General features: G+C 34.9%; 2 protein-coding genes across 6 annotated transcripts; both read left to right on the top strand.

Moving 5' to 3' along the window:
- Window positions 1-286: 286 nt before the first annotated feature.
- Window positions 287-10,038, top strand: G (protein STAY-GREEN). Of its 2 annotated transcripts, none has more exons than XM_026032493.2 (9): window positions 287-1,034; window positions 2,595-2,746; window positions 3,257-3,352; window positions 3,434-3,496; window positions 4,028-4,096; window positions 4,319-4,421; window positions 4,517-4,588; window positions 5,602-5,690; window positions 9,701-10,038. In XM_026032493.2, exons 1-9 carry the CDS (start codon window positions 701-703, stop codon window positions 9,812-9,814), a joined length of 1,092 nt encoding a protein of 363 aa, XP_025888278.1. In that variant the 5' UTR covers window positions 287-700; the 3' UTR covers window positions 9,815-10,038. The 2 variants fall into 2 exon arrangements, with proteins under 2 accessions (XP_025888278.1, NP_001358338.1); NM_001371409.1 differs by lacking the exon at window positions 9,701-10,038 and adding an exon at window positions 6,185-6,563 and having other exon boundaries at window positions 296-1,034.
- Window positions 10,039-12,843: 2,805 nt separating this feature from the next.
- Window positions 12,844-16,795, top strand: LOC101259862 (glucan endo-1,3-beta-glucosidase 2-like). 4 transcript variants are annotated; one of them, XM_004244339.5, is made up of 4 exons: window positions 12,844-13,160; window positions 14,819-16,072; window positions 16,169-16,193; window positions 16,345-16,795. In XM_004244339.5, the coding sequence occupies exons 1-4, from the start codon at window positions 13,094-13,096 to the stop codon at window positions 16,499-16,501; spliced, it is 1,503 nt and encodes a 500-aa protein (XP_004244387.1). In that variant the 5' UTR covers window positions 12,844-13,093; the 3' UTR covers window positions 16,502-16,795. The 4 variants fall into 4 exon arrangements, with proteins under 4 accessions (XP_004244387.1, XP_010324460.1, XP_069144025.1 ...); XM_010326158.4 differs by having other exon boundaries at window positions 12,856-13,160; window positions 16,342-16,795; XM_069287924.1 differs by lacking the exon at window positions 12,844-13,160 and adding an exon at window positions 13,549-13,976 and having other exon boundaries at window positions 16,342-16,795.
- Window positions 16,796-18,509: the final 1,714 nt, after the last annotated feature.

Genomic DNA, 18,509 nt, shown 5'->3' with positions numbered 1-18,509 from the left:
GGTACATGTGTATAATTAATTTTTTTTTTTTTATAGAGGTCCTAAAAATTGATTGGAATTTTATCCCAAAAATCTCCATCTATCCAATTTGTCCATAGAATATATCATTTATCTCCACGTGGCACATTTCCATTGGACATCTAGATATTCCTTTTAAAGTACAGTCACACATATAGCTGGACCCCCACCTTACAGCCTCCCGCAAATCGAGACCGTTCATTACACTATCACATCAAATCAGAAAACAACGTTGACTTTAAATTATAAAAATCTACGGCTGTCATTCAATTCAATTTTCCAAAAAAACTTTTTTCACTACTATATGCACAACGACGCCGAAGAAGAAGGCGGACAAACTGAAGCAACTTGCTCGCCGTGAAACGAAGCCGGAGAAGAAGCTGAAACAACTTTCTCACGGTGATACGACGCCGGAGAAGCAGCTGAAACAATAACCTTGTCTCCGTGAAACGACGTGGGAGAAGTAGCTGAAACAAGTTTGTCTTGGTGAAACGACGCCGGTGAGTTAACTGAAACAAATTTATCGCGGTGAAACGACACCGGAGAAGCAGCTGAAACGACAACTTTATTGCCGCGAATCAACGCCGGAGAAGCAGCTGAAGCAAACTTCTAACAGCTGAAACGACGCCGCTTGCTCATTTTCCGATTCGCTTGTCAGTTTAGACCGGAGTGTTTTGTAAATATGGAATTTCCGTTGATAGCTCGATGTACGAATACTCCATCGACGACGTCGTTTTTAGGATGTAAAGTGAGTTTATGCGATTTTCCGATTAGAAACAATTATCGAGATAAGAGGAATTATAATGAGAAATTTTCGGTAGTGAGAATTAAAGCTATGGCGGAGAAGTCAAGTACCGGCGAGGCTTCATCAGTTGAAATTCGGGAGGGTGAAAATGGAGGAGTAGGATTCACGGGGTCTACTATGGAGGTGACTACATTCAACCAGAGCTTCAGTGATGCGCAGTTACCCGTTTGGGAGAAAATCGGTGCTGTTGTCAGACTCAGTTATGGAATCGGTTAGTTCGTTTTCCTAACTTTTACACAATTTATGCATTTTTGGTAAAATCAGTTGATAAATTATAAAGCACGAATATAGTAAATTGTCCTGTCTTAAAATTCAGAATCCATAAACATAAATTGTTGAAATTTCATGAATGAAAGATGTTGGAATTGGGCTTGAGTTTGAGATTTAAAATGATTTTGCATTCCATTCATGATGTGTGTTGCCTATCATATTATTGATTCTTTTCATTCTCAAAGCACCATTACTTGGACTCTCCAAAAATAATGCATTTTTAGAAGATTTTACATGCATCTAAAGATATTTTTGAATGGTGCGAGCAACATACACTTTGAAAATGAAAAGAATCAATAATACGAGAAGGACCACGCATCATACATAGGTTGCAAAATTTACATATACATATAGTTCAGACGTTTTAAGTTATGATGAGTAAAATTATTCTAAGAAAGTGAGTTTATTAGTGATAGAGAAATTTCAAGTAAAGGGAAAGGATTTTTCTGGCATATATATATTTTTGCTTTCTGTTTGTCATTAAAGTGCTTCTAAAAGTGGAAGGGCTAAGATTTTCTTCTCTCTAAGTATATAAACACTTTGTAGTTCCTTTAATCATGTTTCTAGTCACATACTCACATGGTAGGTGGTACCCTTGATATATATATATTTATTTATTTATTTATTATTTTTTATTTATTTTTTTAAAAAATATTAATTTTAATATTTTCAAGATACCCGAGAATGTGTAATCTCATAATATAAGTAATAACTTATTTAATCATAAATCCTAGAAATCTTCCTTTTTTTAAAAGACTTCATACCTATCAAAAGTGCATGGTATAGTTTGGGATGGAGAAAGTACTTTGTTTCATGTCAGGAGAGGATTGTAGGGAAGTAGTAAGGAGTACTGTAAATATAAATCTTTGGGAAAGAATAGAAGATAAAATTTTAGGCTTTACTCATGCTTGGCTATTAATAAATCTCCCAGTGAAAAAGAGATCTAAATTGTTTGACTAGGAAATGAGGCCACGAAGTAAGAAGATAATATGATAAGGGGGTAAAAACTTGCCCACATTCAATATTAGTGTGTGCAGAAAATTTTAGAAAGTTTAAAACAAAATATGTCTGGATGACCCTTTTAGGAGAAATTTTGGAAATTAACTTTGTTAAGAGTACGAAGGAAAATGTTTTCTTGGAAAATTTTATGGCCCCGACACTTGTGAGATCCATTTACGTTTAACTAAGATCTCAAATTTTCCCCCTTAAAACAGGGAACCTGTCAGTAAAGAGCGTCTTTAGTCTTTGAATGGGCTCAACATAGATGAATTCACATTAGTCATTCTAGTTGGCTTTGAATGCTAAATAGTTAAACCAAAATAGTTAGACAGTCATTTCTTTTTGATCCAATGTATTTATGTATTTATTTACATATATTTGTTGCATATGTTTCTTCCAGCCTTCTACGAGTCCCATCCTATTAGATTTTTTGGATAGGTTTACAGACGAAAAATGAAGTCCTGTAATCATATTCTGATGTTCAGTTTGTTCACGAACTCAGGCATCTATGGAGCAATGGCTTTAGCCGGAAAGTTCATATGCTCAATATCTGGAATTGACTGCACAGGAGGGTTCAGTCCATCATTAGATGCCATTGTTGAAGGACTAGGATATGCAGTTCCACCCATTATGGCTCTTCTATTTATACTAGATGTATGTTCAACTTTTCCCATTTATCTTTCTGTCACCGTAATTACCTTATAAGCTATTTCTCGGTGTTGAGTTAGTTTAAAGGTCCCTTTTTCACGATTTATAAACGCAAGACTCTCCTTGCTTTTGGTTTACCCAATACTAGACCCTTGTGTTATATTATCCACAAGGACCACAACCAGATGTCTAATCTTGGGCGTGCTAGAGGTGTTAAATGTCCCACATTGGTTCAGGAAATCGTCTGTTGTCTCCTTACATTGTTTTGGATGATCCTCATTTAATAAGCTAAATTTTTATGTTAAGTTGAGCTGAAGATCCATTTTCTTTAGAGCATCTAACAACATTTTTAGCATCTTTACCTGGCTTAGTTTTTTCTATCTACACTGCCTTCACTAACTCTTAGTGTGAAAATGCAAAAATATTAGCCTTATATATTGTAGCCATTCTAGCTCTGTCCATCTGAGGTTCCTGAATTATATAGTTATTTTTTATAACAAATCATGTTGTTAATAGGATGAAGTTGTGAAGCTATCTCCTCATGCGCGAGCAATCAGGGATGTTGAGGATGAAGAGCTACGGAACTTCTTTTATGGAATGTCACCTTGGCAGGTAAAACATCTATTACTTTCATCATCAGCAGTTATGTTGCAAAAAAGGGAAAGGTTAATAGATTGTGTTGCAACGTTGTAGTTCATTCTGATTGTCGCTGCTAGCTCTGTTGGAGAGGAACTTTTCTACCGTGCTGCTGTTCAGGTTAGTGTAGATGATCTATTCTATTTCACACAAAAGGTTGAACTGACTTTTTTATTTGTGCCTTCCATTTTAAGTATTCCTTTGTTGATAGTGCAAACCCAGCATTTCTCATCATCTAAAAGCATATACCTGAAATGAAATTCATTTGGTTAAGCTTCTATTATTTTTGGTTTCTATTATCTACACAGTAGCCTTTTAAAATTGAGAAAGATCCAAGAAAATACATGTCAGAAAAGTTTTCTTTCTTTATCCCATTTATACCTATGGTACTATTATTTGCTATTCAAACAGTTCTGACTACACATGTTCAAATAGGTTCTAAATTTTTCTTTCTACTATTAAAAACTGTAATATAAGAGTACTTTTGTTTAGTTTCTGAATCTGTAAATTTTATTTCTTAGAATATTAAGGGATTCGATGTACAACTCACATGAAAATTAGATGTTTTGACTATTGTACTTAAACCCTTAAGAGGGGGGGGGGGGTATTAATTTTTTCTGCCGCTTTATCTGACTACATTTGCACTTATAGGGAGCTTTGGCTGACATTTTCGTAAGGAGCACTGATTTGGTGTCTGATGCTCGAGGGATGGCATCATTGGTAAGGATTCTATTTCTAACATCCTTCTCCAATTATCACTTGGACTCTCCAAAAATGTTGTTGCACCCATGTCGGATCCTCAAAAAATGCACTACTTTTGGAGGATCCGACACGCATGCATCAATGTTTTTGAAGAGTCCGAGCAACATACTCAGACTCCCAAGATACAAAATATCCAAATTTTTCTGATGAATTGACACGTTCTGTTTCCTTGAACTGTAGACTGGTGTTTTGCCACCTTATGTACCATTTGCTCAAGCATTTGCAGCTGTAATGACAGCAGCTCTTACTGGTTCTTTATATTATATGGCTGCTTCTCCAAAAGGTCTGTTTCATAGGCTGCATTTTGAGATCTTTCCTTGTCCTCTGCTCTTGCATGCTTAATCACAATACTTGGCTGTTTGTTGTTTTCACTTTCAGATCCTACCTATGTTGTTGCACCAGTGCTGAAGTCGCGTTCAGGCCGTGAAGATCTGAAAAAACTCTTTGCAGGTTTGACCCCTCTTCTCTGCTCATGGCAAAGTTAAGACAATGCTCACTCATGGCATTCAAAACCTAATTAACATAATGCTATGAGAACTAAAGCTAATGAGACATAAAGGATTGACAGCTGATATCAACTAGGAATAGAAAAGATGAAGTATCTCCCTTAGCCTAGTCTGTTCTACCAGCTGACCAACAAAAATAAAAGTCACGAGTGAGTTTGGATCAAAGAAAGACATAGGGTTTGTCAGCAAGCAAAAAGCTTTATATCATAGTTATGTTGCAAGAATTCTAAACATGCCTCCAAGTTGTCGATCTGCTGCATCTTGCCCGTCTATAGGCACCTTTGGGAGGCAAGGAGTGTGACAAAGACATGCTTCCCCTTATTCCATTGGGACTTCTCAAGCCTTTCAGTATAAGAATAGCTATCTAAATTTATAACAAATACATGATACCACTTAGGCTAAGGGTAGAACCCTCCCTACCATAAATAAGGGACCTACTTCTCATTCTGGGAGGATGTTTGGTACGAGGAAACCATTTTCTAGAAAATTTTCCTGTGATAATATGGTAAAAATTTTTGAAAAACATTTTCTATAAGAAATAAGTTCTTTAAAGATGAAGAAAATGACTTCCCTTGTGGAAGTAGAAACAAGTTCCATAAGTGACGTTCTATTCCTTCCCATCATGTAGTACACCTCATCCCAAACCCATCACTCATAGCCCTCACCCCTCATAGTATTTCTAGATTATATATAAACATTTTCGAGACTATTTTCTGCGTACTTTACAGTGGAAAACATTTTCCTTGTTACCAAAGACACAGGTGTTACCATATATGGAGTCTCCCTTGTGTTAAGGATATCACCAGAAGAGACCTAGGAGAGAATGGAAGCAGAGTTAATTATTATGAGTGCATTTTAACGAAAATAATCTTGAATAGTTAGTACTGGAAACGTCCAGCTCATATTATTGTGTGATGTGTTAATTTCTTGCTTACCTCTACCTGAATGTTTTTGCAGCTTGGTACGAGAGGCGGCAGATGAAGAAGATTTATTCTCCTCTACTGGAAGCAATACTAGCCCTTTACCTTGGGTTTGAATGGATCCAGGTAACATGAATTTCCAGTTTGTGTTAATTTGACTCGAGAGTTTATATGGGTTCAACTAAATCTACTATCGTCGATATGGAGGGTAGGAACATACGTGAAAAACCACCAAAATTACAATGAATACCGACTTCCGAACTCATTCTTTCATCACTACGATGAGTTCAGTGCTAAAAATTTTAAAATATTGAGTCAGTCAAAGTTTAAATATTGGATTCTAAAGAAAAAACCACGATGTTTCAACGAATATCAACTTTTGAACTCATAGTTTCATAAGTACTATTGATTATTTTAATGCTAAAAACCTTAAAGATTGAATTCATCAAGTTTAAATGATGGATTCTCTACTGTCTACAAAGAATTCAGGAGGGTAGACACATATGCTTAAAAACCACTAAGGTTTCAACGCTTCTGAACTCAATAGTTTAAAAGTTACAGTGAGTTCAATACTGGAAATTTGGGTAACTATAGCTTATTTGTTCTTGTGGATGCAACAGACAAACAACATTCTTGCACCTATAATCACACATGGAATATACTCTGCCGTAATTCTTGGACACGGACTGTGGAAAATCCATGATCATCGGAGAAGGCTACATCACAGAATCCAACAAGTTAAACAAGAAGGGAAGAATTCAAGTAACTTGTAAAGTGAGAACAAATAATGAGAGTTGTATGTAGGTTTTTTTTGAATTGTACTTTGGGAGAGAGGTTATAACACTGTATAAAAACTATGTAACATATAAGAAAAATAATAGGTGCATGGCTTAAGTTAGTTTATACATTAGGCTAGCAAATATATACGTTAAAAATAAAAATTGTACCTCTTGTACATTATGACCTTACAATGAGAAAGTCACTCAACTTTTGACTTTAGTAATTGCCCATATAGTTTTATGCAATTATATTTGTAGTGAAGTTTGGAAAGAGTAATGTGTAGATAGGTTGTATTTGACATAGTCTTTACGGATGTCTATAAATTTTTTTGGCCTTTTTAACGTCGGAATCCGGATCATAAAAAAAATGGAGTGCTTCACACGAAAATCGTTGAAATGGGAGATATGCGCGCTTCTGGGCTCGTTTGACCTTGAAAAGGGGTCAGATTGTCTGGGAGAGCAAACCGGTTGCATAGCGAAGGTCTTAAAGGACGTCCACAATAGATTTTGACATTTTTGACGTCGGAATCGGATCATGAAAAAAATGATTTGCTATAGCACATGAAAATCGTCGAAATGGGGGGGGGGGGGGAGTATGCGCGCTTCGGGGCTCATTTGACCTTGAAAATGGGTCGGATTGTCCGTAAATGTCAACCGGCTTCATAGCCAAGGTCTTGACGGGCGTCTACAAAATCTTTTGATATTTTTGATGTTGGAATTCGGATCACCAAAAAAAAACGGCGTGTTATAGCACACGAAAATTATCAAAATGGGAGGTATGTGAGCTTTGAGGCTCGTTTGACCTTTAAAATGGGTCGGACTTTTAGTGAAGGCCAACCGACTGCGTAGCCAAGGTCTTGACTGACGTCCACAAAAAATTTTGGCATTTTGGACGTTGGCATCTGGATCACCAAAAAAATAGTGTTCTATAGCATATGAAAATCGTCTAAATAGGGGTATGAGCGCTTCGAGCTCATTTGACCTTTAAAATGGGTCGTACTTTCTGTGAAGGTCATTCGACTACATAGTCAGGGTCTTTACAAACATCCGCAAAAAATTTCAGCATTTTTGACGTCGAAATCATGATCACCAAAAAATGGTGTGCTATAGCATACGAATATCGTCGAAATAGGAGATATGCGCTTGTGGCTTTTGTTTGTCCTTGAAAATGGGTCAGACTGTTCGGAAGATCAAATCGGCTACATAGAGAAGGTCTTGACGGACGTCCACAAATTTTTTTGACATTTTTAATGTTGGAATCCGGATCACAAAAAAAATGGTTGCTATAGCACACAAAAATCGTCAAAATTGGAGGTATGCGTACTTCAAGGCTCGTTTGACCTTAAAAATGGATCGAACTGTTCATGAGAGCCAACTGGCTGCATAGCCAAGGACTTGACGGACGTCCAAAAAAAAATTTAAGCATTTTATACGTCGGAATCTGGATCCGAAAAAAATGATTTGCTATAGCACACGAAAATTGTTGAAATGGGGGTATGCACACTTCGGGGCTCTTTTGGCCTAGAAAATGGGTCGGACTGTCCGTGAGATCCAACCGGCTGCATAGCCAAGGTTTTGACAGATGTCCACAAAAAATTTCAACATTTTTGACTTCGGAATTTGATCACCAAAAAAATGGTTTGCTATAGCATACGAAAATCTTTGAATTGGGGTGGGGGGTTATGCGTGCTTCGGGACTTGCCTGACCTTGAAAATGGGTCGGACTGGATGTAGGGGCCAATCGGCTACATAGTCAAGGTCTTTACGGACGTCCACAAAAAAATTGACATTTTTAACGTCGGAATCCGGATCACCAAAAAATTGATGTGTTATAGCACACGAAAATCATTGAAATAAGGGGTATGCGCTTCAGGGCTCGTTTGACCTTGAAAATGGGTCGGATTGTTAGAGAGAGAAAACCAGTTGCATAGATAAGGTCTTGATTAACGTCTACAAAAAATTTCGGCATTTTGGACGTCGGAATTCAAATCACCAAATCGTCGAAATGTGGGGTATGCACGCTTCGGGGCTCGTTTGACCTTAAAATGGGTCGAAATTGCCGTGAGGGCCAACTGGCTGCATAGCCAAGGTCTTGACGGACGTCCACAATTTTTTTTTGTCATTTTTGATGTCGAAACTCGAATCACCAAAAAGATAGTGTGCTATAGCACACGAGAGTGGACCTTATGTTCTCATCCGTTAAAGGAGGAGGATTAACCGGGGCTTGGTCATCATTCTCATATTCCTCAAAAGGAGGAACTTGATCACCACGGGGAGGAGCTCCTGCATTGGCAATCTCCTCAGCAAGTATTTGGGCCGCATCCCTTCGAGTGTTTATTTCCTATAATCACAATAGTAGAATTAGATGAAAAAGCACGCAATAAGTATACTCTAATGTCACGATATTGGATTTCTAAGAAAGTGAGAGCTTCCTAAGCATCACATAAATTCCTATTCATAAGTGTTGCGCGCTTCACAATTATGAATACAAATCTACATAGACGTGGTTGAGAGAGACATTGACTCAGAGATATTCAACCTCATACTCAAAAAGCAAGTTTGTCATATCCGGGTTTACCCCCTAGACGTAACCGGCGTCATCGTCCTCTTTGAGGACTAAAACTATCCTCTTAGCTTACATCATTACATTCATAGGTCAAAAACGCAGAAAATTTAAAAATTTTCATTACTTCTACTTGGAGGCTTACATAGACCTCTACATACAGATAACACTATATATATCGAGTTTACATAGACCCTTCGTATAGGAAGATTACTTAGTCTTCTACTTTTATTGCACATAAGTACATAAAATATAACATAGACATAATATTCATAATAGTCGTCTCATCTCATAACCATCTAATAAGAGTGTAAAAACTTGGGCATAATAACCCATACATCAAAGTAAGAATGCCTCACATGGGCTATAAAGTGTTTCATACTAAATGGAAAGAAAGAACCATAGAAGTCTTTAACTAAAAAGAAACTCCATAAGCTAGATAGTGGCATCATCCTCGAAAAGTGAGGACCTACCCTACTTGGATGAAGAAGAGATCCAAGCCTTCTTCAAGTCGTCTTCAAAGAACTTCAACGACCAAAACCTAAAATGTTGGGAAAAAGGAAGAAATCCCAAAACCCTCCCCTATCTTGGTCTTCAATGGTGTATTCCAATAGAGAGAGAAAGAAGAGAGAAGAAAGAGAGTTTTGTTTTGTGAGTTGTAATTAGTCTAATGGGGTTAGAGTCTTTATATGAGGGGGGGGGGGGTTTCATTCAGTTAATTAGGCTTCTCTTAATCCCTAACTAACCACCAAACCCCTTAATTAATTAGTTATGACTTACTTAAAAACATGCAGGAAATTGCAGGCCCCATCGACGAGATCACGATAGACGGATTGTTGGTTCATCGACGGCCATGCCCTCCCTCTGTGCTGCACATCTATAGTCTTGGTCAGAGACTATGCAAATGAGGACTCTTGTGATTTGGATAAGTGTTGGTCGACGGATGGCATCGACGCCCCATCGACCAACGCATGATCTGTCGTCTGCCTCTCGTGGGTGCACACTGCCCAGGCAATGTTTGACCTCACTTGCAAAGGTCCTCCTCAAGGGCCCTCGGTTGGTCATTAGAGAGTCGTACTCGGACGTTTTGACCATGAATCTACTTAAATATATGATAGACACCCTTCCACCAATTTTCATCATTTTTCGACTCCTAAAAGCTAGTCAAATAGGCTAAGCACGCTAGTACCTCATTGAACTACTTTTCGGACGTCATGAAAGTTCTTGGACATTTTGGTTCCTGGACTTCCTAAATGACTTATATTCATTAGAAATGGACCTTAAAACAATGTCTAAACCTTATGACACTCATGTTAGGCTCTAGAACACGTCTTGGATTTTCGAAGTGTTATAACAGGTAATATAGAGATAGAACTAGCCTATTAGTTATGAAAATCAATGCTCCAAACCAAATAAAACTTACCTACGACACCTTATGAGTAATTTACTAAAAAAATTAAACATTGTTTATGTATATAGTTTTTGCACGAGGACTGGAAAAACTATGTATATAGAGTTTAGTGTGTTCTATTTCTAAATATGTGAAAAATAATTTGTACATATAAATTAATAAAATAAGTTTCATAAATTATATTTTAAAATTATTACTTTGTGTTTTCATTAACCGAATACTCCTAAACTCCCCCGTTAATCATTTCCATCTTTGTAATATTTTTTTTTAATATTTAACATAGTTTTAGAACTCTTGCATTTTTTCTCAAAATATATTTTGAAAAAGAGAATAATATTTTATCAAAAAACAATTTTTCTATTCAACAATTACAAATCTAATATGTTCTCAAAAGCAAAATATAGAAATATAAAATACACACAAATTTTAATATTATTCAAAAACTATTTAAAAAAACTTTCAATTTAAATTAATTTCTTCAAATTTTAAATCCATTTCTACCAAATAAATTTCCCATGAAAAAGTTCTGACCCCTAGTCCCCTACACCTCGAAGAAGTTAACATTAGAACATCCTACGAGAAAAAAGGAAAAAAAACATTGCAGTTACATATGAAATTGTCTAAACATATTTTATTTAAAAGATTAAATAAATATGACCGTTGGGAACCAGCTGTATATTTTAATATTAATTTAATTTTTTCTACAAAGTACAATTTTTTTATTTTTTTACTTTAGACTGTCTATGTCTGCTTTTGGTCTTAAAAGAAGTCTGATGTACTAGGACATTTACATGACCAAAAAAATGCATTGATAAACACAAACAAACAAATATGCACAACATGATAAATTTACTAGCTAGTTCTAACGGCTACCTATACAAAGTGCTTTTGTTTGTTTCTACGGATATATTTTTTATTTATTTGAGATCGTTTGGTATCTAATTTGAAGATGAGTTATATAATAATTTTGTATAAGCTATATCATGTTTTATTATTTTGTTAGAAGTTAAACTCTTCAAGTATAAAATTAAGAGCAAATGTCCAAATACATCATCAAACATTGAAAAAAGAGTCATTTATAATATTCATTAAAAATTTGGCTTATTTATGTTATTTTGTTTGAGAAAAGCTCATTCATTTTATAATTTGTTAACTGAAATAACATAAATGAACCAAACTTTTAACGAATGACATAAATGAGTTTTTTTCTCAATGTTTAATGACATATATGAACATTTTTCCTTTTTTAAAAAATAATATAATTAATGACGTGGTCTAGTTATTATTAACCATGTGTTAAAAATGATTTTACAAAATAAAAAATATCTTTAGTTGAGAAATAATACATAGATGAGTCTTTTCTCAAACATAATAATATAAATGAATCAAACTATTAACAGATAATATAAATAAATCTTTTTTCAAAGCACAATGACAAATTAAATTTATTTAATCATAATAAATATAATTTAGTTATAATAAATATAATTTGGTTTAAATGTTGGGCGCAAGTAGGCTCTAACCTTGCATTATATATATTTCAAAAACGATCAGTTAGAATATACATAAATAATTTACTCAAAAACTAGTAAGCTACTATGTCCTTTTCTTTTTTTAAGCTAGGCTTGTATTTAAAACCTTGTTTTTTTTAATTGTTTTATTATTTGACTGGTAGGTCACACTGATTTGCCATTTCCATATTGTTATTGGGACAATAATTCTCTATGTTAATTAATCATAATAATAATAATAATAACATGACTCAATAGTAACTTACAAAATTTAGTTTTCAATATTCTCATGTGATTAAAAGAATCTTCAAAGTGATTGTTTTGTACAGTAAATAAATAACCAATAGTACTACATCATTCAATTAAGGTGCCTTCAATTAATGAATCTATCTAACTCCAATTCAAACTTAAAAGCATAGTAAAATAAAATTAGAAAAAATAAAAGCAAAAACAAAAACAAAGATACAATAATTACACGTTGAATTCCAAAAGTTAACTTACAAGAGAAAAATTGTTCAGATTCATGAAAAACACACACTTGTATTTTCATATTTCAAAAATTCTTTAATAACCCAATCTTATTTATATTCACGACTTGATATAGAATCAAGTATCAATATAAAATCGAGCACTTTGATATTGTGTAAAGAAACGAAGTTTAAGCCTTACTCAATATTCAAAAATTAGCTTAAAAGATGAGTATTATTCAAATTTATATAACGGGATCACTTATTTCTTTTTCATCTAAAATTTTTATATGATAAATTTTATACGTGAATCAATTAATTGAATACAAAATAGATAAATAATTGAAAAAAAAGGAAGATATTTCAATTTCTGACAAGAAATCCATGTGATCGATAAAATATATATATATATATATATTATTTTTTTTTGCACTATGAAAATTTGAAGTCAAAATTAAAAATTAAAGTCAAATTAAAAATTTAATATATATATTATGCCAAAAAATAAATATACAAAAAAAAAAACTCTCTTCTTCTTTCTTCTTCTTCTCCTTTCTACTACAAATTAATACCTTTTCACCTCACTCTTGCCCCACTCTCTGTTTTCCTCTACTTTTCTCTCTCTCTCTGGAGATTCTGTTTTTACATTTTCATATTCTCTTCTTTCCACTATATACACTTTAACTTCTTGCCCTTTGTTCAAAGATAGCATCTTTATTATTTCTTCTTCTCTAATCTTTATTATTTCTTCTTCTCTTCATTTTCTCACTCTTTTTCATTTTTCTCAAGTGGGGTTTAATGGAAACTAACAAATCTTTGCTTTTCTTGCTGTTTTTAGCTGTTTCTGCAGTTCTTGCTGATGAAGGTGAGCTATTTTTATAAGTTCTTGTTATGGAAAGTGTTGCTTTAGTTGATAATGTTTTTATTTTAATGTGATAAGATATAAAAACTTGTTCTTTATTGTGCATGTGTTGGACCCTTCTTAAAACTTGAAGATTCTGTTCATTTCTTTCATTTTAAGAGATATTAGGTAAGTATTATAGTTTAAAAATGTCGAGTATGTAAGAGATGGAGTATGAATCAGGGAATCTTGAGAAGAGATATAGTGAGAAGGAAGAAGTTTAAAGAGTAAAGTTTCCAACTTTCCTATTCCTTTTGTCTTTTTCTGTACGTAGTTTAGTTGCTTGGTTATTTATGGGAGAGGAGGTGGGGTTTTGGCCTAAAGTGCAAAATCATGTACATCCTGTAGAGCTGAATTTACAACTTTTTTTAATTAGGGTGTTTTCAACTGATCTAGTGGTCAATGAGGTGGGTGAAAAACACAGATGAGGTTCAAAATCTTCATAACGAAAGGAGTTAAGGTGACTTCTTGAGTTCTTCCCATTTGCCTTATTATTGATGGACTGAGTTATCCGTTACTTCTTTTGGTGCACGGTATATTTTGGCCACCTGCCACCAAAAAAGGGGAAAAAAGAGAAGCTTTTACTACGGCGTGTCATCCGATGTAGTGGTGCTTAATGAAGTGGTTGAAAACTATGTGAGGTGTCTGAATTTACGTAGACACTAAGGAGTTGGTTGAGTTCTTCCCATTTATCTAAGCATCGGTCATCAGAATTATCTCGTACTTCTGTTGGTGGGAGATAGCAAGTAGAAATAAAGAGAATTTTACTAAGGGGTAGAGGTAAGGTCTGCGTATATCTTACCCTCTTTGGATCTCACTTGTGTTAAAGTTTTGCTTTTTCTCAAGTAAAGAGTGGATATATGTGTTAGGCAACCCAAACCAGATCTCTGAGATTTATAATCATGCATGAGAAAAAGAACAAAGAATAGAACAAATATCTCATATGCAAAAAAAAAAGCAGGAAGAACCTGATGTACAACTAATTTCATGTGCTTTTTTATACTAGTCCACATTGGCATGCTCCCAGATTACCAGCAAGTTGGCCAAGTACATGGTCCCAGTTTCCCATTCTCAATTTATTATCTCTTGGTTATGATTCTGATTTGGAATATTGTGCTTCTAGTGTTCAATAATTGATGCATAAACAGCACTCTAGGTGTGACTTAGAGGTCAATAAAATGTGTTACAACCAAGACAAAAAGCTCTAGGTGATTTCTTCTGATTTACCTACACTGGTGACCAGTTATTTGGTGTCCGTGCTAATTGGAGGTATTAGGTACCATATGGAATAGTCGTGTGCACCAGTTAGTCTGGCCACTACAGTAATAAAATACATAATATTGATGCATATTTAAATAAGTTCCTTTTTTTATACCAAGTAGTTGTTATGATTAAGTTAAAACCAAGATTTTCAAGTAGATTAATAGATAGATGTCCAAGCTCATTTTTCTGTCTCTTGTCAAACTATCATGTGGAAATGTAGAATGAACTTCTTGAACCCTATCATATTGATGGATTAAATTGTTTGTTAATTATTAGATGTAAAATATGACCTATTACTTGAACTTGGATATAGTGAGGGGAGAATAATATTTAGTTCAATTTTTCCGCCTTCCATGCAGATGTCTTTATTGGAGTAAACATTGGAACGGAGCTCTCGGACATGCCACATCCAACTCAAGTAGTTGCACTTCTTAAAGCACAGCAAATTCGACATGTTCGCCTCTTCAATGCTGACCGTGGTATGCTCCTTGCACTTGCAAATACAGGCATCAAAGTCGCTGTTTCTGTGCCTAATGAACAGATCCTTGGTGTTGGTCAGTCAAATACCACTGCTGCTAATTGGGTTACCCAAAATATTATCTCACATTATCCAGCTACCAACATCACAACCATATGTGTTGGTTCCGAGGTTCTATCAGCTCTTCCAAATGCTGCACCGATCCTTGTCAACGCCCTTAAGTTCGTTCATTCAGCCCTTTTGGCATCGAACCTGGACAGGCAGATAAAAGTTTCAACACCTCTAGCTTCTACCATCATCCTCGACTCGTTCCCCCCATCTCAAGCCTTCTTCAATCACAGTGTGAAGCCAGTATTAATACCTCTGCTCAAATTCCTTCAGTCCACTAATTCTTATTTCATGCTAAATGTCTATCCTTATTACGACTACATGCAATCGAATGGTGTTATTCCGCTAGATTATGCTCTCTTCAAGCCTCTAGCTGCAAACAAAGAAGCTGTGGACTCCAACACACTTTTGCATTATACTAACGTCTTTGATGCAATGATCGATGCTGCCTACTTTGCGATGGCTGATGTCAATTTCACCAATATTCCTGTTATGGTGACTGAATCAGGCTGGCCATCAGTGGGTGAATCGAACGAACCTGATGCTACTGTAGACAATGCCAACACATACAACAGCAATCTGATAAAACATGTGCTAAACAAAACCGGAACTCCCAAGCATCCCGGTATTGCTGTTAGTACTTACATCTATGAGCTATACAATGAAGATGCTAAGGCAGGGCCTTTGTCAGAGAAGAATTGGGGACTATTTAACAACAATGGCACACCAGTGTATATTCTACGGTTGACTGAATCAGGATCTCTTTTTGCAAACAATACTTCAAACCAGACTTACTGCGTTGCAAAAGAAGGGGCGGATGCTAAAATGCTACAGGCTGGTTTGGATTGGGCTTGCGGAACTGGTAAGGTAAATTGTGCACCATTGATGCAGGGAGGACCGTGTTATGACCCAGATAACGTGGCTGCACATGCTACATATGCTTTTGATGCTTACTATCACATGATGGGGAAGGCTCCCGGGACTTGTGACTTCACCGGGGTGGCTACAATCACCACAACTAATCCAAGTAAGCATTTTGTCAATCTAGCCAAAATTATGTCATTTCCTTTTTAACAGGATGAAACTTAAAGAGACTAATTATTCTAATATTTGCATATTTCAGGTCATGGTACTTGTCTATTTTCAAGGTAACTTTCCTGTCATAATGTGTTAGTGTTATGAAACAATGCACTTCTTTAAACCTTTTAATCAAATCTTTATCAGCGTTTGTGTCTTGCGAAATAACTCCACTTTAATTTCGCAACTAAACTATTTTGTTAAATGTTGGTGGTGCAGCAGTAATGGCAAAAACGCTACTTTCCTAAATGGCACAGCTCCAGCTATGGACTCCACGAGCTCATCAGCCTATCCTGCCCGGTACTTAAACAACAACGCCTTTTCAACAACACTGATGATGATTCTAGGAACTCTAGGATTTAGCATGGTTCTTTTGTAGTATGGCAATCTTCTTCAGCATTATTTACCTGCGATGGATGGTGCCCATTGCACATTTTTCTTTTCCAAGAACGAGACTAATTAGTTATCGTGGATTCCCTTTACATTTTCAGAAAAAGGAAGTGAGGTTACTGATCTTCAGAAGCCACATAATTTTGTACAAATCCATGGAAGGAGAGAACCTGTTTCTTTTGTCAGTGTAGGGTGAAAAATTGAACCAATTTAGGAATTCTTTATATTTGTTCTATTGGTTTCCCTAATATGATTATTGGAATACCAATTTTCTTATGTGGCATATAGATTCTGTTCTTTTCAATTTCAATTTCATCCAAATTGCGTTAAGAGGCATGCACCTGTGTCTTGTGGTTGCTTGTCCATGTTATAGTGTCTATGGTGGCGGCAGCCAGAACAACCAGACTCGAGCTGCTAAAAGTGGTGGTTGTAAAGTTGTGCATTGATGGCTCGAAAGATGTTACAAGGCTAAATACATGTACAAGCCTTTAATTTAGACACATGAACAAAATACGAGTGCTGGTCTGTTCCCATATGGACCACACGAGCATGATATTGTGTTCGATTGGAGCAAGTCCGAGTCAAAGTGTCTAAATAAGATTTTCAACCAAAGAAACAATTATTCGCAAGTTGAGGAATTTTAACTTAACATTAATTGGCATGAAGAAATTACTCACAAGTTGTTTACAAGAATCAAAGTAACTAAATATGGTAATTGCGTTTTGTATCTGAATTAAATAATGGAAATTTTGTTTTATGCAACTAATTATTATTACAAGTATAAAAAGAAGGCTTTGATAAGTTCTCTATGAAAAAAGCTTAAGACGTAAATGTTATAAGAAAGGCGAATAATCTAACAATGTGTCTTATCATAATATGAAGATGTTAATGTGCTAATATCATCTATATGAATTGTAATGAAAGGATTTATGCTCATGCAACTCTTATTGAACTATTGATGATGATGATTATACAGGGGGTAGAGCCTATGACCTAAACTAAGTTATGATTAATGATAAAGGCTTAAAGACATTTCAAAAAGAGACTCTCTAATATACTTTTGATATTGGAGACTACAATGCATGTAGCATAAAGAGAGTTTCAACTATATCTTCTAGTTCTTGAGCTATGTTACCCCCATAGAAATACTAGCTAGTGAATTCACGTAGTTGCCCGACAAGAGTTGGAAGCATCCACTCGTACATGTTGCCGGATTTTGTTTTGAACATATTGACATTTCAACATTTTTTTTTACTTTTGAAAACAAAAAATCAATATATATGTCGTCAGTGACTCTTAATTCATGTAAATTATCCAAGAATGTGGTCATATGGGCCCACACGATTTCCTTTCCCTTTTAACGTTTGAGCTTCACCGCTCTTCAATTATCACTTCCTATTAGAAAAACTCTCTCAATTTGAGTTTGTTTTGGAGATTTAAAAAAAACGCCTAACAAAAACAAATTGTAATTGGATTAGGGGTTGTAATTCTATTCAATTTTAAATTCATATATCTTTTCTATGAATAAAAGATCCAGTTAAGTATAATTATGTCAAGTAAGCTAATCTAATATTTTCAAGAAAAAGATTTAAAATTGACGAAAATATGCAGATTTTCTAACTTTTTATCCGACAAACTTGTTCAAGAGTAATCTCACACATGCTTTCTCCAAAATCTGAAGTAATCTCCAAGAATATATCAAACTTGAAAACAAAATTGAGTTCTAAATAATAATTCAACTAAAGAACATGATAATACATTTTTTTTTAAAAAAAATACTTAATTGGAGGTTTTCAAATAATTATAAAAAAATACGTTTATTAAGAATTTTAAGAAAAGTCGGATTCTTTAAAATTAGTATAATATAAAAATCCAATACAAATACAAGGTTTTGGCAGGTAAAAAGGTCAGGAAGTCCACATATTGCTGTCACTCTTATTTTTTTTCTTGAAAATATTAACTAGGGTACACTTAATTGTTTTATTTGATAGTATTAA

Source organism: Solanum lycopersicum, chromosome 8, assembly GCF_036512215.1.
Source record: "Solanum lycopersicum chromosome 8, SLM_r2.1".
Taxonomy (NCBI): domain Eukaryota; kingdom Viridiplantae; phylum Streptophyta; class Magnoliopsida; order Solanales; family Solanaceae; genus Solanum; species Solanum lycopersicum.
Note: the sequence above shows the minus strand (reverse complement) of the source record. Positions and strands in the feature narration are given on the sequence as shown.

Excerpts from the sequence above, each read along its gene's own strand:
- LOC101259862 (XM_010326158.4), top strand. The coding sequence starts at position 13,094 with ATGGAAACTAACAAATCTTTGCTTTTCTTGCTGTTTTTAGCTGTTTCT. Across the intron at positions 13,161-14,818 it reads TGCAGTTCTTGCTGATGAAG|ATGTCTTTATTGGAGTAAAC; the intron begins GTGAGCTATTTT and ends CCTTCCATGCAG. Across the intron at positions 16,194-16,341 it reads GGTACTTGTCTATTTTCAAG|CAGTAATGGCAAAAACGCTA; the intron begins GTAACTTTCCTG and ends TTGGTGGTGCAG.
- G (NM_001371409.1), top strand. The coding sequence starts at position 701 with ATGGAATTTCCGTTGATAGCTCGATGTACGAATACTCCATCGACGACG. Across the intron at positions 2,747-3,256 it reads CTCTTCTATTTATACTAGAT|GATGAAGTTGTGAAGCTATC; the intron begins GTATGTTCAACT and ends TGTTGTTAATAG. Across the intron at positions 3,353-3,433 it reads ATGGAATGTCACCTTGGCAG|TTCATTCTGATTGTCGCTGC; the intron begins GTAAAACATCTA and ends GCAACGTTGTAG.